The following is a 25020-nucleotide window of genomic DNA, read 5'->3' as shown; positions in this document are numbered from 1 at the left end:
TTATTTAATTTATTTAAAGCACTTCAAGCTCAATGGTGCTTTAATAAAACACCTTTAAGAGTAAGCTTTTCACTCTACGATCACTTTCTCACATGATGATTGGATGTACACATCAACATTTTCTATCATTTCCAGAAGTAGCCATGTTACTTAGGCAAAATCATGTAATAATTACATAATTTTAATTGCTTTATTTTTAACCATCACTTAATCAATTTTTATATTAATTATAACAATGTTTAAACTTCAAATACACTCTATTAAAAATTAAAAGATATTAAATTAAAATATTTAATTAATGAAATTTAAATTAACATTCATTAAAAAAGACATTAAAAATTATTCTAAATCTACATATCAATTCATTAATTACACTTTGATAATTAAGCAAAAAAAGAAAAATTAATTAAAAACTACAACTCACAATAATCATGTCACCTTCATTTCTGGAACTTTTCTTAAGATTTAAAGGATAAGGGTCTTCTGAAATATCAATCTGAGACATCTGAAAGTCACCCCAACCAGGAATGTGGATTAGATCATTAACATTGAGAGGCTGCATTCTTACATATCCGAAAACCTTCAGTGTACCATCAGTCTGGAAAGATTAAATTATAATATAATTTCAATATCAGGTCGACATATCATTTGTTCATTACAGTCACTAGTCCCAATATTAAACTCACAGGAACTAGAAAAATAGTTTCTTATAGTGAATTTTCTCTAGCATAAAGAATTTTTTAAGCATCATGCTTCTGTTAAGATTTTTCAGTAGTTTGTTATATGAGAGTTGAATGTGTTTCATTAATGCAGTCACAGAAACAGATGCATTTGCTTATATATTTGTTATGAAGACAGCAGATACATGAAATAGTGTAACACTGAATTCTTTATGAAATAGATACTGAAATGAAAAAAAGGTCAACTGAAAAAGTTTCAGTTTGATAGGAATATAATCAAGACAAAAGATCAGTACATTATGTCTGATAGCTATGTGTGTGTGTGTGTGTGTGTGTGTGTGTGTGTGTGTGTGTGTGTTCTTGGGATGGTTTGTCTGTTCTACATGGAGAAAACTATGGTTTCAAAAATATATTATTTGATGAATAATAATAATATTAAGCAGAATTAAATCAGTAACAAAAACAAAACAAAAAAAAAAGTATATTAACATGAGAATAGAGAGTTCAGCAAACTTCTGAAAAACAGGTTCAGTCTTTACTATGAATAAAATGTAATACTGCAGATAATGGTTATAATAAACCCCAAGGGAATAGAGAAATAGTTTGTTGTAGCACAAAGTAGGTTATTTATAATAAATTTTAGGCAAAAAAAAGACAGACTTCACAACTCCATTCTCAGGAAACAAATGAAATGCAGCAAATAGAACGTAAAGAAAACTGGAGAGAGAGAGAGAGAGAGAGAGAGAGAGAGAGATCTAATAATGCACAATTAGGAAGGTAATTTGTCTTCACTTGTTATGCAGGCTAGCTATTCATCACTTGTGTCCATTTCCCCTCTTTGTAATAACTGGAGGTAGCCAGTTATAAAGCTGATTAAACTGCCAAAGTTCTGTTTTTTTTTTTTTTTCTTAATGGCATAGACCACACATATTTAGTTTACTATGAAGATTTCAGGTAGGTGGCATTAATTTCGGCTACTGTAACATTAAAACCTTACACTAACTAGTTCTTGATTTATGTAACTCCATTGCCTTCTTTCTTATAAATTTCACAGGGTTATCGGTTACCATTTGTACTTTTTACATGTTGTTTTATGAGATTTATATATGTTTCCTGACAATCCTTTGCATTATTTTGTTAATGTTCTGTTTTTAATGATTTTTCTCTGCTACTGTTCTGCTACTAACATTTTCTTTGTTCTCTTTCTTGTTATTTTATTTCTTTACTGACCTCAACTAGTTTTCCGCTTTCTTTTATTTCCTAGTTTGCATACAAAACATGAATAAATTTTTTAATTCTTTAAAGATGATGTGGAGGCCTCCTCCCAGTTATTTGCCTTTCACATTAAGTGACCACATAAAGTTTTAAATAAAAGTTAAAGTGCTTTATGAGTGATTTCCAAAGGAAATATTTGGATATTATACAAAGCATTTTAACATACATGAAATAAGATATGACAGTCCCAATTGGTCACTAATTAACAATACAACATGCACTCGTGATTTTAAAGTACATCATTTATTTAGTAGCTGTAACAGGTATTCAGTAATGAACTATTATTATGGCTTTATAATTTTGTTGTACATATGTTTCAACTATTGTAATTACAAGATACTAGTGAAGCTGACCACAAAATAACAGCACACCTATTATTAATAAAAATGTATAAAATATTGTTAGTTATTCTGGATACTAATAACAGTAGTCTGCAAAAATTTATATATTTACCTGATTATCATTAAGACTAAAACTTATCTCTTCAGCAAGAAGATGAGAACGCCGATCTCGCAATGATATTTTTCTTTGCTTTTGAGAACCAATCTGCCTCAAAATTAACAGTGCATCTTGAGGGTTATCTACAGTGTGTAGTTTTTCTCCAGGAAATCTTTATTTTTAAATCAAATATACCAAAAAACAATTTTAGTAAACACAATATTAAACAATACAAGTTACTTAATGAAAAAATGAAAAAGAAGTTATATAATTCTGATTTTAGAATTTTCTTTATAACAGCAACAACATACTATGGGACTTTTCAGTTGCTATTACAGTTAGTTTATTATAAGCGTTTAATATAGCCCAAATCAACTCTCCCATTTATTAAGTTACTAGAAATCAAAACCGAACTTTTAATCTTTTGTGTAAATTTATAATGCAAATGATTAATGCTTATATAGCAAGCAGATAAGTAGTAACTCTATAGACAGCAGCGAACAAGCTGAATTTTCGTCAAGTTTTTTTTTTTTTTTGGTTTGGTTTTGTTTCACTTCATAATAATTTTTTTCTTTTAGGCTTGCACGGTGATCCGAATGCATTTTTGGAAATTATGGAGACAACTACCATGTTTGAATAAAAACTTTAGTTTACTATTACTAAAATTTTACAATTCGACGTTTCGACCTTTATGTCAAGGTCATCTTCTGGAGCGTACAAATATACACAAGAAACAAGATATACTACAATCATACTGGTTCGTTAAAGACACTGACTAACCGCTACCACAATTGTTGGCCTGACCTCTGGTGAAAAAAAAAAAAAAAAAATTATACATCAACACTAGAGTCCTATTATTTGTGTTGTCTACTATATACATATATTAACATCATTCCAGCCAGTTTGAGTGGAATGGATTCTAATACTAGCGGATTGGCTAAAGTCCTGACTTATGTTGAATCTTTCATATTAGGTTGGCTGAATGTGTGCCATCCAGATCCTTGGAATTTTCATACCATCTTTATTGTTGATATTTGGGTGGTTTATCAGGATTTCACAGGAATCTTTAAATTTTCTTTCGTACCATGTTTTCGTGCGGTGTAAGGAGCAGGTGCTTTTCCAGTTGATTTGGTGTAAAGTGCATGGTCTGAGAGGCATGCTTCACCATAATAGTTATATTTAATGTGTCTAATGTGTTCTTTCTTGCGTATAGGGATTGTCCGTCCTGTTTCACCTTGTACGGTAAGTTACAGGTGCAGCGGATGCAATAGACTCCAGGATGTGCTAATGGGAGGAGAGGATCCTTAGAGGAGCTGAATATGGTTTTAAGTTTAGTGGGTGGTTTAAAGGTGGCATTGAGGTTATAATGTTGTAGGATTCTGTTGATTTTTTCTGATAACCCTTTAATGTATGGGATGGCTATGGTTTTACTGTAATCTAGATTCGTTTTTGTTGTGGTTTTATAGAGTATTTTATTGACAGTATTTTTGTTATAGCCATTGTTTATGAATGTGTCACTAATGATTTTTAGTTCTTGTTTCAGGGCTTGCTGGTTAGAGCAAATAGTTGTGGCTCTGTTTTTAAGGGTGTTTATGACTCCATATTTTTGTGCTGGGTGGTGGTATGAATTCGCATGTATGTATTGGCCCGTGTGTGTCGGTTTTCGGTAGACTGTGAAGGATAGACTGCCTGAAGGAAGACGTGTAACTAGTGTGTCTAGGAACGGGAGCGAATTTTGGTTTTCGATTTTGATGGTAAATTGTATGCGTTCGTGTTGTTTGTTTAGGTGGCTGAGGAATGTGTTTAGAGTTTGTCGCCCGTGCGGCCAGATCGCGAACACGTCGTCAACGTATCTGAGCCAGATTGTCGGTCGAAGCGTGGCGGAATCAAGAGCCCTTTGCTCAAAGGTTTCCATGTAGAAGTTCGCGATTGGGGGGGATAATGGTGAGCCCATGGCTGTACCTTCCTTTTGTAGGTAGAATTTGTTTTGGCACACGAAGTAACCGGACTTTAGTACGTGGGCAAAGAGGGCCGTAATGTCGGCCGGAAATTTGTTCTGTAGTAGGAGAATTGTGTCATTGATGGGGACATTAGTGAAAAGGGCAGAAATGTCAAAACTGACTAATAAGTTGTCTTTGTTGAGTGTTATGTTTTTGATTATGTTTATAAAGTGTTGTGTGTTTTTTTATGTAGGAGGGGGAATGACCTACCAACTCCTTGAGTGTTGCCGCTAATTTCTTGGCTAGGTGGTAATTGGGACTGTCTATTCCTTCCACTATTGGTCGAAGGGGCACATTTTGCTTGTGTATTTTCGGAACCCCATATATTCTGGAGGGGCGGGCGTAGTGGGGTTTGAGTTTTTTAACTGTGTCTGGTGGCCAAGAAGTGATGGACTTTAGTAGTTTTTCTGTTTTGTCCTTTATCCTCTTTGTTGGGTTATAATTTACCATTTTATATGTGTTGTTATCGGCTACTAGTTGGTTCATTTGCAGTATGTATGTTGACCTGTCAAGGACAACAGTGGCACTGCCTTTATCAGCTTTCGTTATTATTATGTTTTGTTTGGCTTTTAATGATTTAATTGCTGCTAATTCTGTTTTAGTCAGGTTGTTCTGTATGGTTTTCTTGGTATTTAGGACATTACTGGTTTCTAGTCGTATTTTGTCTGCTATGTTGTTAGGTAGGGATCTGATGCCTCTTTCAATGTGGTAGATAAAATCTAATTTGTTTACCTTTTTAGGCGCTATTGAGTAGTTCAGTCCTTTATTCAGCAGCGTGAATTCGCCGTTGTTCAGGGTGTGGCTTGATAAGTTAATCACATGGTTCTTGCTTGTCGGTGGTTGGTCGCTCCTTGTCTCCCTTGTTTGTTGTTCATTGTTGTTTCTCGGGGAGGAAGTCCTCTGATTGGCCGCCATATTTTGCCGTTGTTTCAACCTGTGGAATTTTTCCTTGAGTTTTTCTTTGTTCTTTTCCAGGGTATGCTTGGCCGAATTGTCAGTAATTCTTTCAAGTGTTTGTAGAATGTCTGGGTTAACATAGTTCGATAGTTCTGATTGTAATGTAGAAACTAGATTTTGTGTTGTAGCTAGGTTTCGGCGGGCTGTTTGGATCTGTTCTCTAAGCATTGCTTTTTCTGTGCGGTCATAGATACGGAGTGCCTTAACGGACGTAAATTTCTTTTTTAGCCTGATGCAGATCGGAATGAGGTTATTGTCGCTGCATCTCTTTAAAAAGGCCAGCCGATTGATCAGGAGAGAAATACGAATCTTTAGCTTACCATAGTGATTGCAGCGCTTGTGGGTATCATTTCCATGGATGATCTGAATCCTTTCTTTTAGGCTTGCACGGTGATTCGAATGCATTTTTGGAAATTATGGAGACAACTACCGTGTTTGAATAAAAACTTTAGTTTACTATTGCTAAAATTTTACAATTCGACGTTTCGACCTTTATGTCAAGGTCATCTTCTGGAGCATACAAATATACACAAGAAACAAGCTATACTACAATCATACTGGTTCGTTAAAGACACTGACTAACTGCTACCACAATTGTTGGCCTGACCTCTGGTGAAAAAAAAAAAAAAAAAATTATACATCAACGCTAGAGTCCTATTATTTGTGTTGTCTACTATATACATATATTAACATCATTCCAGCCAGTTTGAGTGGAATGAAATAGGACGGACAATCCCTATACGCAAGAAAGAACACATTAGACACATTAAATATAACCATTATGGTGAAGCAGGCCTCTCAGACCATGCACTTAACACCTTACACCAAATCAACTGGAAAAGCACCTGCTCCTTACACCGCACAAAAACATGGTATGAAAGAAAATTTAAAGAATCCTGCGAAATCCTGATAAACCACCCAAATATCAACAATAAAGATGGTATGAAAATTCCAAGGATCTGGATGGCACACATTCAGCCAACCTAATATGAAAGATTCAACATAAGTCAGGACTTTAGCCAATCCGCTAGTATTAGAATCCATTCCACTCAAACTGGCTGGAATGATGTTAATATATGTATATAGTAGACAACACAAATAATAGGACTCTAGTGTTGATGTATAATTTTTTTTTTTTTTTTTTTTTTTCACCAGAGGTCAGGCCAACAATTGTGGTAGCGGTTAGTCAGTGTCTTTAACGAACCAGTATGATTGTAGTATAGCTTGTTTCTTGTGTATATTTGTACGCTCCAGAAGATGACCTTGACATAAAGGTCGAAACGTCGAATTGTAAAATTTTAGTAATAGTAAACTAAAGTTTTTATTCAAACACGGTAGTTGTCTCCATAATTTCCAAAAATGCATTCATAATAATTTTGGTTTCAGTTTACTATTTTTGGTTTCAGTTCGCTATTTTGGTTGAGTACTGTGTGTTTTAACTGTCTCTATGATGTGTTATTAATAGTGTTTCACCCTTTTTTTAATAGGGTAAACAAGATGCCATTCGTAGTGTTTCATTCATTTTGTGTATCTATAAAATGGATATATCATCCAGGAAAAGCATTCAAAAATATTCTTTCTCAGCACACATCCATGACTCAAAGAAAAATTGCCAATGAATTAGTTTGTTAATGCAATTTTAAAGAAGTTTAGTGAGACAGGTACTTTTTCTCCTGACAGAAAAGGAAAATTACATCTACTCCCGATGGTTTACTATTAGGAAAAGTAAAATGAAACCCAGATTGTCTGCTGTAGATAAACTTAAATAGAGATTGGCAGCTAGTGGGATTAATGTTTCTTAACTGAGAGTCTGTCGAAGATTGCTGGAAACAAGTCTGAGGACAGCCCACAGACCAAAAAATAAACAACTGTTGACTGTTGTATTTATGTCTCTTCTATCATTACAAGCAAATCTTCGCTTGAGAATGACTATTCTCAAGTGCAGTGAATATAACTTAATAAATTTTAATGCTACTAAAATAAAATAGAATCCTGCATTATTTCCCAGAGGAAAGACCATGCCCCCCTTCCCCCCTCTTTTGATGACATTCTGCACATCAACCAAGTTCAGTTTTTCTTGTCTTTAGATGATTTCCACATTTCGCTTATTCTGCTATAAACACTTCATATTCACAGCCTCTTCGGCAATCAAAAAATCTTGGTATTATCTTTCATTCCAAACATTTCCTCTCTTCTTTTCAACTCCCAATTCTATATTAATCTCAAATCTGCTCAACCCTTATAATACTGTTCACATATTTGGGGTAGAGCACCAAAAACCTTTGTAAGAATGCATGATTATATCCAGAAAAGAGTTATTCACTTAATAGATGACCCTCCCCCTCCTCTCAATGACCCAATCTAAACGCTTTCCCATACATGTTCGGTCACTGTATTTATGTCTCTTCTATAGGTATTTCAATGGACACTACTTCAACAGCCACCATCATCATCCCTCTGCTTTCTTCTATTCATATATGAACATAAATAACTGCTGGTCAACATTTATACATTGTTCAGCTCCAAACTCACTAAGCCAACTTCTCATCCTGTTCCAAAGGACAGAGTATATGGAATGAAAGAAAAGAATGAGAAGTTAATTTAGTGAGTTCGGAGCTGAAGAGTAGATGGATGTTGACCAAATGGCAACTGTGTTCATACACGAATAGAAGTAAGTGGAGAAATGGTGATGATGGCAATTGAAATACCTATCTTCTTCAATGCATACAACCTCCAACTCTTCAAGAAACACATTAACAGATTTATTTCCTCTCTGAATACTTGCTGAAACATGACACTATCATGTTATAGATCTTAAGAGTTCTCATGAGGTTGAAATATACTCATGTCGACAAAAGGTATTTGTACACCTAATTCAGGTAAAAAAAAAATGTTTTAATTACATTTCTAGTACCGAGTGGGACCACCTTTGGCCTGAATGACAGCAACTACTTTTTGGGGCTTGGTTTCAACCAATTACCGATACAGCAAACCATGAACATTCTTCCATTCCTTGTACATGAAAAATTCCCAATATTAACTGATATTGCGTGAAAAATTCTGTCATGTTTTAGATCGACATACTTGTCAGAATCTGCTTTTTCAAACATGACCGTCATAAAAAATCAATTAAGAAACCAAATTGCAAATGATCATTTGGATGATTGTCTGGATTGGCCACTTCTTCATATCAACTTGACTATGAAAATATTGCAAGGTCCAAACAATGCCAAATTTCACATTAATTTTTTTTTTTTTTTTTTTTTTTAAATCAACCAGTATTTCCTGTAACTTGTGAGTTTGTAATCAATCTGTTTTTTCTAACTTTGGTTTTCCAAAATAGAGAAATAAATATTTTATTCCAATATATATATATATATATTTTTTTTTTTTGTATTAAAATAATTAAAAGTGATAAATAAATAAATTTTTAAACACAAATAAAGTTTTTGTTGTGTTTTTTTAGTTGTTTATTTGTGCATAATCAGATATCAGGTTGGGAGAATGTGATCTATATAAGAGAGTAGATCGCCAAATAACATATATATAAGAAAGTAGATCTGCGAATAACTTTTTATAGAAAAGTAACTCGTGTAGTAAAAAAGATTGAACACCATTGGTATAACTATTAGTCCACTTGCAGTACTAATATCCATATAGATATACAAATAACTTTATAATACAGACTTACAATAAATAAAACATAACTGAAAACATACCTTTGCTGTAATGTTTTAGTAACTGTTAATTTAACATCTGCTCTCTTCTTGAATGGAATATTTTCTATGCCCTATCATACAGAACAAACAGAAAAATGATTGCACTGATATAAAATTATTTGTAATATCTGATAAGACACTGATGGAAACAAACAATTACAGTGGTCTCTCAAATGTCACATTCAAATAATCAAACCATAAGTTAATGAATCTATGAATGAGTTAACAAGTCATCTAACAACTAAAACAAAACTATGTAACTATATTCAGTTACTGCACCTTTTGCGTATGAACTTGCAATTTAATTTCCCTGCAACAGTTATATATTTGAATCTAATTGTAGCATACAGAGTGGATCAGAGGTAGTGCCTGTAGGCATTGTGGTGAATTTTTTTTTATATATCAATTTACATTTTTAAGTTATTGGAATATCTGTATCATGTTGTGATAAGTTCCAGAATGCTACACCTGTAGAAGAAATATCGCATAAGTTTGATTTTATTTCTGGACTACAGGACTTTTTTTCAGGGTCTCTCTCTCTCTGTCTTTTTTTTAAGCACAGTCCAAAGTAATTTGCACTGTAAATACTGGATACAATTAAGAAAATATCTGCATTACACTCAATGTCAGCAAATAATAAGAGGTAGGAAATAAAAACATATCATCAAATTCCGGATATGCACCATAAGAGGGTGTAACAAGATATAAAATGAAAAGTTTATATTATTACTAACTTCCTAACAACAATTTTCTATTAAATTAATCTGTTATCTGTTAGGACTCTAAAATACTGTTACGTGTTGTACTTCAGTCTTCTAAAGCAGTTCTTATTGTATTAATCTACCTAGATCCTCATCTTCTTCTGCCCCCCCCCCCCCGCCATTCTGGCAGAAAACACTTGTTTTGCTAACCTTTCTTCTTCTTCTATTCTGTTCAAGTGACCATACCAACCAAGAATAGCTCTGATCACACATTCCTGAACAATTTACACATCCTTGTTTTTAATATGATTCTGCCACTGATGACATCTATTCACTCCCCTAATCTTTTTCCTCACTCTTATATTAGTGGTCTCCGGTATTCAATCAGCTGTTTATTTTCAATGTGACTCTCAGATCCATAAGTTAAAACTGGTTCAAACACTGTCTTGTATACAATCAGTTTAGTGTTTTGACTAATTTCTATCATATTCATATAAATTTATTTAGCTGACTTCCTACAATAAAAACTTTGTTAACTCTGTTTACACAACCTCTATTTGACCTGAACCAAGCTTGTTCTTCTGTAAGTTTCCCACTGACAATTTTTTTTTTGTCTTTTTCTCAAGTATGCTTGCATAAATCTTACCTGGAACACTAGCAGGAAAATTCCTCTAATTCTCACATTGTTTTATTCCTCTTTTACAGATGGGTACTATAAGAGTTCTACTCCAATCATCTGGCATTTGACTATCAGAACTTCTGAATTATGCAGTATAGCCACTGTAAAACTATCACACCTCCAAATTTGAGCATTCCCAATTGCATATCATCTGTTCCAAATGCCTTTTCACATTTTAGGATTTTCGATGGCTTTTTCCATCTCAAGTATTGTTATGTATTCCTGATTGCATTGCTCTTGAATGTTTTCTATTACTGTGTGCTGTTACTGATTGTTTCATTTAGCAATTATTCAAATAATTACTCCACACATCTAGAACATCATTATGTTCAGTTTTCATGTCAATGTTATCACTTGATTCCTTTTACTGTATACTTTCCTCCATTTCTAAGATTTTTTTAATGACTCCAGAAGATTCTGCCATCTTCTTAATCATTCTATGTTCTTATGAAAGTCTTCCACAACTTTTGTGTTGCTAGTTATAAACAACAATTCCCTTTCTCACATTTTTCTCTGTATTAACTCAGTGCCTCTGCTTTTTTTTCTATCCTTGAAGACAACCTCAACCACATGACTTTCTGACTGAATCAGTCATTTTCTTCAGGGTCTGTCATCAAATCTCCAAGGTTTGGTTTTTATTTTCAAGCTCCTACATTTTTTCTTAAAAATATTTGTGTATTTGAGCCTAACATCTTATAGGATATTGTACCAAATCAATTTTATTTAAAAAAAATACAAGGCAAGAATGAACATACAAAAACAGGCAGAGAAATTATTGGAAAATTGTTTAAAATTTTCAGTTGCTTGTTTTAAATGTTTTTTAAAAAAGGTGATATATGACAGACACATCACACTACTCACCTCTCTCAAGAAATCAGGTAATTAATTGTTGTATTCATTAAATCAAATGCATTAACATATGACATTTTTAGACAGATGTATTGAATCATACAAAGATTCTACTCAGATTCTATAAAGACTCACACTCCCAACATAGGTCATTTGATAAAATAAAGTGGAAGGATTGCATTCTAATGAAATGCTTGTGGGCCTGGTTGGCAGAGAAATTATATCTACTCTTCTACAAACAGGCTATGGGCTTAAATCACGACTTTGTACATTTGTGATTGCCTTTAGGTGGATGAAACAACAATCCTGCTTACTGGGAGTCTGAAAAAGTTCCATATTTGGTTTCTAAAAACAAGGCTTCTGGATTATGTTAAAAAAATATGACAGGGCATACTGATGTGAAACTTTTATATCTTCATATTTGAACATTTCTGGTTGAATATAAACTATTCTAGCCACATTCCAAATTTCATGTTTCTGACAGTTTTTTCTGCCTCAAGTAGTGATATGTGTAAGTGAATGTATTTCTCTTGAATATTTTCTACTATTTTGTCACCAATTATCTCATTTAATAACCCTCAAAGTAATTATTCCAGACAGAGAGATAATCCACCAGCTCTTATGTCACCTTTATCACCTTGAGACTTTTCACATTACTTTTCCCTTCATTTATTACTTTTTTTTTTTATCAGTAGCCTTTAGATCATTTTGCTACCTTCTTGATGTCTATCTTCTACAATCTCACCACTCTTCCAGTACTTTTTTATTTAATTATTTTTAAACAGAACTCAGCTTTCTTACATTTTAGTCTACCATGAAATTCTGATTTTTTTTTTTCATCCTTGCAGAGAATTCACCAATACACTTGCCTGAATCATGCAATGTTTTCTACAGATTTTTCCAATGAACACACAAGATTTGATTCTTGTTTTCCCACTTTCATATTTTTTTCCAATAACATTTGTATACAAAAGTCTGCAGTTTAACTCCTGAAACCTGCTTGTTTTTGATTTTTAAAAAGTTTTGAAAGTATATCTTTCATATATATTCTTTTCAATATGATAATATTGAAATATAACCCTGCACTCATTGCGCTCATTTGCTGATGCATGAATTCAGCATCACCCCTTGTACCCCCTGGCCTATAGCAGCAGCAGCCAACTGTACATTTGGTTGTGTTGGTCACTATTTGAATGTGTAAAATGGGGTGATGCTGAATTCATGCATCAGCAAATGAGCGCAATGAGTTGTTTAAAAAGAATACAGTGCATATGAAAAAATAGAAGAATGGTTCCAGATGTGAAAAACCTGATACAAACAATAAGTTATTTTTAAACAATTCATTTTGGAAATTATGGACTTTACAACCGTGTTATAAATAACTATTTTTAATTTCCCGACGTTTCGACCTTGATATGAAGGTCTAAACGTCAGGAAATTAAAAATAGTTATTCATAAAACGGTTGTAACGTCCATAATTTCCAAAATTAATGCTGATCACCATGCAACAGTAAAAGAAAGGATTATTTTCAAACAAAACATATGAAACACTGGGGTGCTTAAGGGTCAAAGCTGTATAACTGAGAGGAGACCTCCACATAGCCTTTAAAGGAATGCGGAGAACCGACCAGGGCTTCTGACCTAATGTCCAATCCTCACCTTCTCGTGGTGCACCCTGTTGGGTATCTACTTGGATACTGAACGGACGAGGATGGGCTGGAAATTTGGGATTTAGCCGACCAAATTGTATTCTTATTGGTTAAACCAAAATATAGAATGATGGTACAACATGACAAAATTTCATGCCGGCTGGGGCGTCGCCCGGTTAAACAAGGCCCCCGTTGTTTTCGCCAGGGAACCAGGGCGAACAGCGAAAAGTCAGCTACTGGAACAAATCTGAAAACAAACCCCAACTCAACATCACCAGAGTTAAAGATCGGTACTATCAACGTAAGAAGCCTGAATGGCAAAGAAATGGAGCTAGCTGAGGAATTAGATAAGTACCAGATCGACATAATAGGGGTGACTGAAACAAAAAAAGACCAAAACTGGTGAGCTCTTTCTGAGCAATAAATACAAAATGTTATATTCAGGCAATGACAATCAAGGAAAAGAAGGAGTAGCCATAGTATTCAACACAAAATACAAGGCTAATCTTCTTGAATGGCAGGCAGTCTCAAATAGAGTAATGTGGGCAAATATGAGAATGGGGAACTGGACAATGAGACTTATTTGTGCCTATGGTCCCACAGAAGGTTCTACTAAGGTAGAAGTGGAGGAATTTTTTGAGGCTTTAGAAAAAGCAACTGACACAATGAAAAATGAAAAGTTGGTCCTTGTTGGGGATCTAAATAGCAGAGTAGGAAATGATTGTCAGACATACAAAAATATTTTGGGAAAATTTGGAGAAAAGAGCAAAGCTAATAATAATGGCAAATATCTGTTGGATTTCTGCTCAGGACATGGACTGGTCATTACTAACACCATGTTCCAACATAAAAATGTGCACAAATTCACATGGAGAGAAGAGGCTAGGAATAAGAAAAGTCTCATTGACTATGTTATTGTTGATAGTGATGTTTTCTTCCTGGTGCAGGACACCAGAGTGTACAGAGCATTTGAAATTGGAAGTGATCACTATTTAGTCTTGAGCAGGATAAAATTGAATTTCATATTGAAAAGAATAACATGTAAGAAAGTTTTAAAGCGAATAAAAGTTGAGCAGCTCTCAGATGTGAACTGTAGACTAAAATACACAAAGATTATTGAAGAAAAAATGAAAGAGTTTGAGAACAGGAACCAAACCTTGGAGATTCAGTGGCAAACTCTGAAGAAAACATTGATTGATTCTGCCAGAGAGGCCTGTGGTGAGGTTGTTTGTAAGGATAAAAAAATCAGAACTCCCTGGTGGACACAGGAAGTTAAAGAGGCAGTGAAGGAAAAGAAGAAAGCATACCAAAAGTTCCTGGCAAATAAGTCAGCTTTTGCTTTTAGAGAATATAGAGACAAATGCAAGAATGCTAAACACTGTGTAAAACTAGCTAAACAAAAGTCATGGGAGGACTTTGGCAAGAATATAGAAAATAAATATCAAGAAGGTGGCAAAATATTCTGGAGGTTGTTGAAGAAACTTAAGAATGGAGGAAAGAGTGCTGTAAAAGGAATTAGAGATGATAAAGGTGACATGAAAACGGGAGAAAAAGATATCCTTGAAGTATGGAGTAATTACTTTGAAAAACTGCTAAATGAAACAAGCAGTGATGACAGCACAGTGGTAAAAAACACTGACCAGGCATGCAGTCAGGAATACATATCCATACTTGAAGTAGAAAAAGCCATCAAAGGCCTGAAATGTGGAAAGGCAGCAGGAGTAGATGATATTCGACCTGAAATGCTGAAGTATGGTGGTATAAGAGTATTACAGTGGCTGCACTGCATAGTTCAGAAAGCCTGGACAGAGGGACGAATTCCCGATGATTGGAGTAGAGCTCTCATAGTACCCATATATAAAAAGGGAAATAAAACTGAATGTGAGAATTACAGAGGTATTTCTCTCCTGAGTGTTCCTGGCAAGATCTATGCAAGTATACTTGAGAAACGGTTGAGAAGAATTGTGGAAGAAAAGCTTGGTGAAGAACAAGCTGGATTCAGGCCAAATAGAGGCTGTCAGGATCAGATCTTCACTTTACGACAAATAGTCGAGAAAGCATGGGAATATAACAAAGATCTGTATTTAAGTTTTGTCGATCTGGAAAAGGCATATGACAAGGTGCCAAGAGAGAAGCTATTCAATATGCTGCAGTTATATGGTGTGAATGGGGCATTATACCAAGCAATACTTAGTCTTTATTTGAGTTGTAAGTCAGCAGTCAGAATTGAAGGAAGTACAGGAAGATGGTTTAATGTTAAATCTGGTGTGAGACAAGGATGTACATTATCCCCTCTGTTATTCATTATCTATATGGATCAGATTATGAAGGAAAGTGGTATTAAACATGATATCAAAATTGGAGATGTTAATGTCAGCTCTTTGCTTTATGCAGATGATGTTATACTTCTAAATAAATCTGCTACAAGTCTGCAAGATTCTCTGACTAAATTGAATAGCTGTTGTAATAGATATGGTATGAAGGTCAGCAATAAAAAGACAAAGACAATGAAAATAGGCAGAATCATTGAAAATGTCAACTGTGTTGTGAATGGAGAACCTGTGGAACAAGTAAAACATTTCAGCTAGTTAGGCACGATTTTTACTGAAGATGGTAAATTAAATATAGAAATAGACAACAGAATCAGCAAAGCTGGTATGGTGGGAAGTCAATTGAATAAATTCATATGGAATAAGAGAGAAATTAATCGGAACACTAAATTAGCTGTATACAAGACAGTGTTCAAACCAGTTTTAACTTATGGATCTGAGAGCTGGGTCAGAAGTAAAACACTTGACCAAAGACTAGAGACCACAGATATGAGAGTCCTGAGAAAGATTATAGGCGTGAACAGATGGCAACAATGGCAATATCATATTAAAAACGAGGATATTAGGAAAGAACTTGACATTGTCAGCATCCAGGAATGCGTTAGCAGAGCTAATCTCAGGTGGTATGGTCACTTAAATAGAATGGGCGAGGAAAGATTAGCAAAACAAGTGTTCTCTGCCAGGGTGGCAGCAAAGCGACCCAGAGGAAGGCCAAGATATAGGTGGATTGATACGATACAAAGTGCTTTAGACGATAGAAATATAAGATCTGATAATGTTGGAGTCTTGACAAGTAACAGACTGATTTGGAGGAAAATTGTAGATAGGAAATTAATAATGATGTAATTTTTTTCATGTAGTACTATCATATCCTGTACACCCCTTGAGAGTACATGGCAGGAATTTGATGATGATGATGATGATGACATATGAAAATCATTGAATAAAACTATTTAATTTTAATGGAATATTTTTTATTTTAAATACTTATTTAAAGTATATACATATGTATCTTTCTTAAATAAAATAGTGTATCACTAATAAAACAGAAATTCAAAAAGGGCCCAAACACACCCGCACATATGGTTATTAGTTAAATTTTATTCGCCATCACTTTCTGACAGTAGCCACATTCTTTTGCGTGAGACTGGGATTAAATCACTTCCATCACTTGAAATACTCTGGCCATCCTGTTCATACTGCAATGGCAAAACGTTTTCTTCAGTAAAAGGAACTAAATTAGCATTAATTTCCAATTATTCTGAAAGTTGATTTTTTTTAACATGAACTCTGTAATTAATTGTTGAGGTCCTGTTTTGACCTAGATCTTTGTATAACTCTTCATATTGCACTATACATGACTTCAGTTCATGTTTAAACTTTTCAGTTTATTCAGTATTTAGATCATGTGTAAGAAAATGACTTTGCAATTTACTAGCAGTTTGAAGCCCCTCTTTAATTAATCCTGCAGTGAGTGGAATCTCTTCATCATTTTTTTTTCTTTTTCATCGAGATTCTCAAGGACAGCTTCTATTATTTCGTCATCACTAACAGCCTTGTCAACCATCAATTCTTCAATATCTGCAGACAAAAAATCACCAAATCTCCTTCCACCAACTGCATGTGCTAATCTGATGATATTGGGATGTTCAGATGTATCCAAAGGTATAGAGTTTTTCAATTTCACACATTCTGGCCAAGAAGTTTTCCAGCATGCATTTAAAGTTGATGGTTTCAATTCTGATAATGTCAACTTGGCAAGTGTGATACAATCCAAAATATAAAATTTCTTCTACACATCAATAACATCAGTAAATTATCCTTATTTAGTTTATCCAAAATGTGTTGAAATGTTAGGTAGTAAGGTTTTGAAGGTAGTGATGACACCCTGGTCTAGTGGTTGTATTTTGTATTAGGTGGCAGAAAACAAAATTCCACATTTGGGTGTTTTCTAAAACAGGATGGTCAGGTGCATTGTCTATAATCTATAAAACTTTAAAGTCTAGATTTTTTTCCATCAAATAGGTTTAACTTCTGGAACAAAACATTGATGGAACCATTCATTAAGAATGTTTTTTGTAACCCAACCTTTTTTTTTTTTTGTTTGCCTTCCAGTGCACTGGTGATGTGTTAAAATCCACACCTTTCATTGCCCACACTCTTAGGGACCAATTAATGAGTAATGGTTTTAATATAAGATCTCCTGAAGAATTGCTGCAAAATAATAGTCCATGATCCTTAGCTGCTTTAAAGCCACCAACACTTTTTTTTGTAATTTTGCAATATAAGTTCTACTTGCATTTTTTCCCAAAAAAGGCCAGTCTCACCTATGTTCCAAACTTGATCCGGAGTGTAGCCACCATTTTCAATAATTTTAGACAGTTTTGAAAGAAATTCCCTAGAAATTTGTAAGCCAACCAGTGCTTGAGAAAAAATGCAATTATTGTTTGATGTTGTTGGCTCATTTTCCTGAATCTGTTTGTACAATCATAATTCTTTGTTTGATGGCATTTCTGTCTAAAGGTATTCCTTTTTGTAAGCAATCTTCTATCCACATCACTAGGGCCTTTTCCATCTTCACTTTCATAATGCCTCTCATATACAGGCATCATTCAATCCAAAATATTTCCCTAAGGATGTTGAACCTTCTCCAGCTACTAAACGATCTAAAATTTGGATCTTAGTTTCTCAAGAAATAGCTTTTCTTTTCTTCTTCTGTCTAACTGAATTATCTGATATCATGATTAATGGGGGGTAATATTATACAAATGTCTGAAAATAATAATTAATTTTACTAATTTGATATTAGGTATACAAAAATTAAGTACATATGTACCATTTTAGGAAATGATAATTATAACGGAAATACCCATTTTAACAAAACTGAATTCATACAGAAAATTTAAAAATAAGTGCTATTTGAACCATGTCAAATCAAAATATACCTTATTTTGAAATCGTGTACAAAAAGGCGTGTAAAAAGAGAATTAGCTGTATTTGTTTTTTGTAAATAATTAAAACAAAAAAAAATTATAAAATATAATAAAAGCAATTCAAAAACAGAAAGAAAAGTAAATGAGATCATAATTGTAGTCGGCACTAATGACTTAACTAGTGATAAGTTCAGTATGAGAGAGGACATGAAAGGGTCTGAGACGAGAGAACAGTAAGAAAGTGAAAACAATATATTACCTCGATATGATAAAACTGAATTAAGAAGAAGATCTATGATGGCAAATGATTCAATGTATAGGCTGTGTGGACGGAAAAGGATGCGAGTTTTTGGATGTGTGGAGTGCATTTGAGGAAGATTGGATTTGTATAAGAAGGACAGCAGCTTACACTTGAATGTTTTTGGCATCAGGGGTCTCAAGAAATTATTAATTAATAAAGACCTAACTAAGAGAGTCAGGGAAAACTAAATTCTGATGGGAGGAATCGTGAGAATCTGTGTGTATGAATGACAATGTTAGGTAACTGTGTTAATGATGGGAATAGTTATTATTATGGAAATGATAATGAAGAGAGAACAAACCTGTGTTTGCCTGGTTCAGACCTTTAATGTATGTGTAATGTCTGTATAAGTAAGGAACTAGATAAGAACAGATCTACATGTTGTCGAACTGTGTCATGCAGACCACAGACAAATGTATGCAAAAGAGCATGCAGGTAATGTATTATGTCTGTACATGAAAGCTAGGAGTATCAGAAACAAAGGGTCAATGTTGTCTTGGTCAATATATTGAGACCTCATACTGTACTCCTTGCACTCAATACCACTTAGTATGTCCGGTTCTGATAGCCAAGTCTCATTAATGCCTACAATATGAGGACTCAATATATGAAATCACACATGAGAAGAATGAAACTGAATTTATTGAGCTGTTGCAAGACAACTTTCTCAAGCAGGATGTGACAGAAGGAACTCGAGGTCAAAGCATGTTAAATCTGATTATAGTGTCATAGTGGGTTTCAGTAAAAGACTTAACTATTCTGCCTCCAGTTGGTAACAGCGATCATGCAGTACTCACTTAGGAAGCGACTAAGTTTATGAATGTTCCATTCAGAAAAAGTTATATGTTGAACTACAAAGCAGGAAATTATGCCCATCTGATGGACATGCTGAGTTCTCTGCCATAGTATCCGTTAATGGATGGGAAGGATATTGACAGTACATGGGAAGTGTTTAAAAAATACTTAAATGATGCAATATCAGAATGCATCCCTAGAGTTCAAAGAATAAATAGAATAGCAGTAAAATAGATGTGCAATCTAATTAAGCAAGAGATTCGTTAGAAACAGATGATGTGGAAAGGAACATCATGTGCATAAGGATGATGTCAGTTACTATAATTATAAGCAGCAGGCCAGAAGAGTCCAAATGTTGTATGGAAATCTATATCTATATGCTCACTGGGCATCTACAGATGCCGTATGGTCACTCTGATGCTCGGTGATATGCCACACCAGGCCTCACCATGTAGTCCTGTTGTTTGCTTTTCTGGTGGCCTCAACTCTCTGAAGATGTCACTCCACACACACCATCCATCCATCTCATTGATGTTGTCCTCCGCATATATACTAAACAAGTGAGGAGAAAGTAAACATCCTTGTCTAACTCCTTTTCCGACTTGAAGCCGGTCAGTCAATCCAACACCTGTTCTTACATGGCTTCTTGCTCCCTGTACAAGTTGGCTATCACCCTGATAGTGTGTTGAGGGGAAACCTATCATTTTCATTACTATCCTGTCCTTTTTTTCCAGGAACTTTACCTTCTATTACAGTGAGAAGTCCCCCTTCCATCCTTTCTATGTGTCCAAAATATTTTAACTTTTTTCTGTCAATATCCTTAAGGAGCCTTAAAGGTCTGCTGATCTTTTCTAACACCCATTCATTTGTATGCTTTCCAGTATGTGATATCCTCAACAGCCTTCTGTAACGCATCTCAAAAGCAGATATCTATTTCTTATCTGACTTCTTTAGGTTCCAAGTTTCGCATCCAAAATCCTCAACTTTGTTCCCATGGAGATAGATCCATCCTTCCAGATTTTAGACAGGTCTCTGACTGTTGTTTTAGCCATTCCTAACCTTCTTCTGAACAGCAATTCTTCACATTAACAATGGATCCCAAGTACTGAAACTTGCTGACTTCCTCAATTCTATCTCCATTTAGGTACACATGTTTCTCAAGAGCTTTTCTGTTTTATTTCCTTTGAGAATCATAATCTTTATCTTGCTAGGATTGAGTTGAAGTCCTCTGTTTTGAGGTATGCTGATGATACAGTACAAAGGAGTACTGTATCATCAGCATACCTCAGATTACTGATCAATCTACCTTCTATCCTCATTCCTGTCCTGAGCTCATCCAATGCTTTACACAATGTCCTCCGCATATATACTAAACAAGTGAAGAGAAAGTAAACATCCTTGTCTAACTCCTTTTCCGACTTGAAGCCGGTCAGTCAATCCAACACCTGTTCTTACATGGCTTCTTGCTCCCTGTACAAGTTGGCTATCACCCTGATAGTGTGTTGAGGGGAAACCTATCATTTTCATTACTTCCCACAGTTTCACATGCTCAATACAGTCAAAAGCTTTAAAGTAGTCTAAGAAACACATAACCAGAGGGAGTCTGAATTCTTTATATTTTTCTATAATCTGTCTAAGGCAAAGGATCTGATCTCTGGTTTCCTTACCTTTCTTAAAACCTGCTTGTTCCTCGGGCATCTCTGCCTCAACTTTGGTCTCAATCCTATTTAGTATGATCTTCAATAAAATTTTGCTTGCATGAGATATTAAACTAATATTTCTATAGTTCTTGCATGCCTTCATATCACCTTTCTTATGTAGTGGTATGAAAAACAACTTCTTCCAGTCTCTAGTCCATGATCCTGTCCGGAAAGCTAAGTGCAAATATGAAAAGAAACTGGCTAAAGACAACCCCAAACAATTCTATCGTTATGCTGCAAGTAAAAGAAAGAATGAATCTGAAAGAATAACTTTACTGAATGCAGATGGTATGTGGGTGACTAATGTAGAAGTGACTGTCCAACTAATGAGCAGCTATCATAATATCCTGCACACCCCTTGAATTTACATCTCAGGAATTTGTTGATGAACCTCTTAAAAGATTATACAGAATTTCAGAAGATGGAATTTTTTTTTATTAATACAGGGTGGGGAAAGGATGTGAGGGCATACATGGAAGATAAGAATGAATGCTATCAAGAAAGGGGTTAGGGCTAGATTTTTTTCTTTCATAGAGTAGTGCATAATTGGAATGGATTGCCATTGGATGTTGTGTGTGCAAGTAACGTGAATGAATTCAAGAACAGGTATGACAGCTGGTGTGAATAGTACGGCATCCCTCAATGAGTTCAAAAAAGTCACTGACAGCATTGACACACATAGCCTGCTTTTCTAATCTTTCACTTCCAATTGTGTATAATTATAACATCAACCCACACAAAAGGTTAAGACATATAACATAATAATGCCATGTGTGGACAAGAGATCAGAAAGAAGTAAGATTTTGTTAATGTTTAAGAGTTCAGCATTGTATTCATTGATTTTGGAGCTGAAGGGTATATGGTTGTTGACTAGCAGCTGCCCATGTTCATATATGTTTAAAGCAGAGTGAAGGAATTGGAAGCAACATCCATGGAAATATCTACAAAAACAGAGCATCACAGGAAAGCAACTGCAGGGAATCAGTGATGAGAGGTCATCTATTATGTGAATCTCTCCTGGATACATTCAAGCATTCTGAAGAAGGCTTCTCATACACCATCAACCATAAATATGAGAAGAATATTCTCAGATTTTCAATTGATAAAGTATTAGGGGTTGAGAAGAGAAGTAATGTTGAAAACAAAAGATAACACCCAACTTCTGGAGGCCATGAATGTGAAGTGTATATGGCAGAATATTGTACACGCTATCCAAAGAAGAGAAAAGTGATCTTGATTGGAGAGCAGAACATTCATCAAATGTTAGGGCAAGTGAAATCTGTCTTTTTTCAGGTGGTAGAGAGAGTAGCCAGAAGATTAGGGAAATGGGATTAGGGAATTAGGATTTAGGGAAATGGTCATAGAAAAATCTTGAGGCTTAAGTCATCTGAATAACATAAGATTTTATGAATGACAGAGAAATGGAGCATTACCATCATCAGGGCAGGAAAAAAAAAAAAAAACTAAGGCCAGACAGACCCATCCATTACATGCAATGAACAAGACAGGAAGCAGAGCATAAGCATAGCAAATGCAACTTTCTGTCCTAATCTGCTACTATACAGCCTATACTGCCAAACAGTATCTTGAAAATGTACAAACTGCAGCAGCAGCTTCCATGTCTTGTGATTCTATGTCATTGGGTATCTAGCATAATCAAGCATCAAAAGTAAGGGTCCTCATTTAATGAGATAACTATTTATCGCAAAGCACTGGATGTGAATTATACACAGGAGAGATACTGCAAAGGAATCAATGAATCTGTATAAATTGTACATTTCTGTATGGCAGTACAACCAAGGGAAGTCACAGTTATTAAAGAGTTGGTACAGAAGGGTAAGAAATCAGAATGCTCTATTCTACATGCATTAAACAATTATAGGTGCCTAATGGAGTATAAATCCACCATGGAAGAATGTTACTGTGTTCGGGGGGGGGGGGTAATGTTGTCAACATTTATTCCATCATCATTATCAAATTATTGACATGTACCATCAAGGGATGTACAGGATATTATGATAGTACTAAATGAATGACTTACATCATTACTAACTTCCAATCAACAATTTTCCTCCAAATCAATGTTATCATCAAGACTCCAACATTAACAGATCTTATATTTCTGTCTTCTAAGGAACTTTTTACTATATCAATTCACCTGAATCATGGTCTTCCTCTGAGTATTTTTCCTGCCAACCTGACAGAGAAGACTTGCTTTTCTAATTCTCCCATTCTGTTTAAGTGACCATACCAACTGAGATTAGCTCTGATAACATATTCCTGGATGCTAGCATTATCAAATTCTTTCCTAATATCCTCGTTTTAAATATGATATTGCAATTGATGCCACCTGTTCACACCCCTAATCTTGCTCAGGAATTTCATATCTGTGGTCTCCAGTCTTTAGTCAAGTGTCTTATTTCTAACCCAGCTCTCAGATTCATAAGTAAAAATTTGTTTGAACACTGCCTTGTATACAGCTAATTTAGCATTTTGACAAATTTCTCTCTTATTTCATATAAATTTATTCATTTGACTTCCTACCATACCAGCTTTGCTAATTTTGTTGTCTATTTGCATTTTTAATTTACTGTCTTCACTAAAAATTGTGCCTAAATAGCTGAAATGTTTTACTTGTTCCTATAGGCTTTACTGTTTTGCTTGTACCTATTGGTTCCATTTGGCCTGAATCCAGCTTGTTTTTCACAAGGCTTCCCTTCCACAATCTTTCTCGACTGTTTTTTCTTAAGTATACTTGCATAAATTTTACCAGGAACACTTAGCAGGGAAATACCTCTGTAATTCTTACATTCAGTTTTATTTCCCTTTTTTGTATATGGGAACTATGAGAGAGAGCTCCATTCATCTGGAATTTGTTCCTCTGTCCAGGCCTTCTGAACTATGCAGTGCAGCCCGTAGAAGACTTTTAGATCTCCATATTTGAGCATTTCTGGTCAAATATAATCTACTCCTGCTCCCTTTCCACATTTCAGGCTTTTTCTACTTGAGGTTTTTTTTTTTTTTTTTTTTTTTTTTTTTTTTTTAATCACTGTGCTGTCACTGCTTGTTTCATTTAGCAATTTTTCGAAGCATTAATCCATACTTCAACGATATCTTTTTCTCCAGTTTTCATGTCACCTTTATCATCTCTGATTCCTTTTGCAATACTCTTTCCTCCATTTCTGAGCTTTTTCAACAGCTTCTAGAATATTTTGCCACCTTCCTGATATTTATTTTCTATGTTCTTGCCAAAGTCTTCAAGTGACTTTTGTTTAGCTAGTTTTACACAGTGTTTAGCTTTCTTACATTTGTCTCTGTATCCTCTAAGAGCACGATGACTTATTTGCCAGGAACTTTCAATATGCTTTCTTTGTTTTCTTCACCGCCTCTTTAACTTCTTGTGTCCACCATGGAGTTCTGATTTTTCTATCCTTGCAGGCAACCTCACCACATGCCTCTCTGGCTGAATCAATCAATGTTTTTTTTCAGGACTTACCACTGAATCTTCAAGGTTTGATTCCTGTTCTCAAACACTTTCATTTTTTCTTGAATAATGTTTGTGTTCAAAAAAAAAAAGAGAGCTGCTCAACTTTTATTTGCTTTAAAACTTTCTTACATGTTCTTGTTTTCTATTCTTTTAGGATTTTGTTTATATAAATGTTGAATAGGATTGGGTCTAATTAGCCACAACCTTGTCTTACTCATTTCTTTACAGTTATAGGTTCTGATAATGTTCCATCTGCAAATGTTTGTTTCTCTGTATAGACTTTTTTATTGCATTAATTAAATGAGGAGGTATTTTATCATCTCGTAATTTTTTCCAGAGTAGATTTCTGTTCAAGTTATCATATGCCTTTTCGTAGTCAATAAATAGAAGTGGGCATATTAAATTCTTTTCTTTTTTCAATGATCTGTTGCATTGTGAAAGAGGCATCTGTGCATCCTCTCACTCTTCTAAAACCATACTATTCTTCTTGTAAATAACTTTCTGTTTTGCATATAGTTTAAATGCTG

General features: G+C 34.6%; 1 protein-coding gene across 1 annotated transcript in view; it reads right to left on the bottom strand.

The window, feature by feature from the left end:
• The window catches only part of Tsr1 (Tsr1 ribosome assembly factor), a 273200-nt gene that overhangs the window by 149506 nt on the left and 98674 nt on the right, over positions 1–25020 (bottom strand). Inside the window, exons 7-9 of the mRNA XM_090415842.1 lie at positions 9070–9140; positions 2409–2565; positions 425–598 (exon numbers count right to left, since the gene is read on the bottom strand). Of these exons, the coding sequence (XP_090271968.1) occupies positions 425–598; positions 2409–2565; positions 9070–9140 (402 nt within the window). The remainder of the gene's footprint in view (positions 1–424; positions 599–2408; positions 2566–9069; positions 9141–25020) is intronic.

Source organism: Typopeltis vanoorti, chromosome 3, assembly GCF_054136105.1.
Source record: "Typopeltis vanoorti isolate ZY-2024b chromosome 3, IOZ_Tvanoo_1.0, whole genome shotgun sequence".
Lineage (NCBI taxonomy): Eukaryota > Metazoa > Arthropoda > Arachnida > Uropygi > Thelyphonidae > Typopeltis > Typopeltis vanoorti.
Note: the sequence above shows the minus strand (reverse complement) of the source record. Positions and strands in the feature narration are given on the sequence as shown.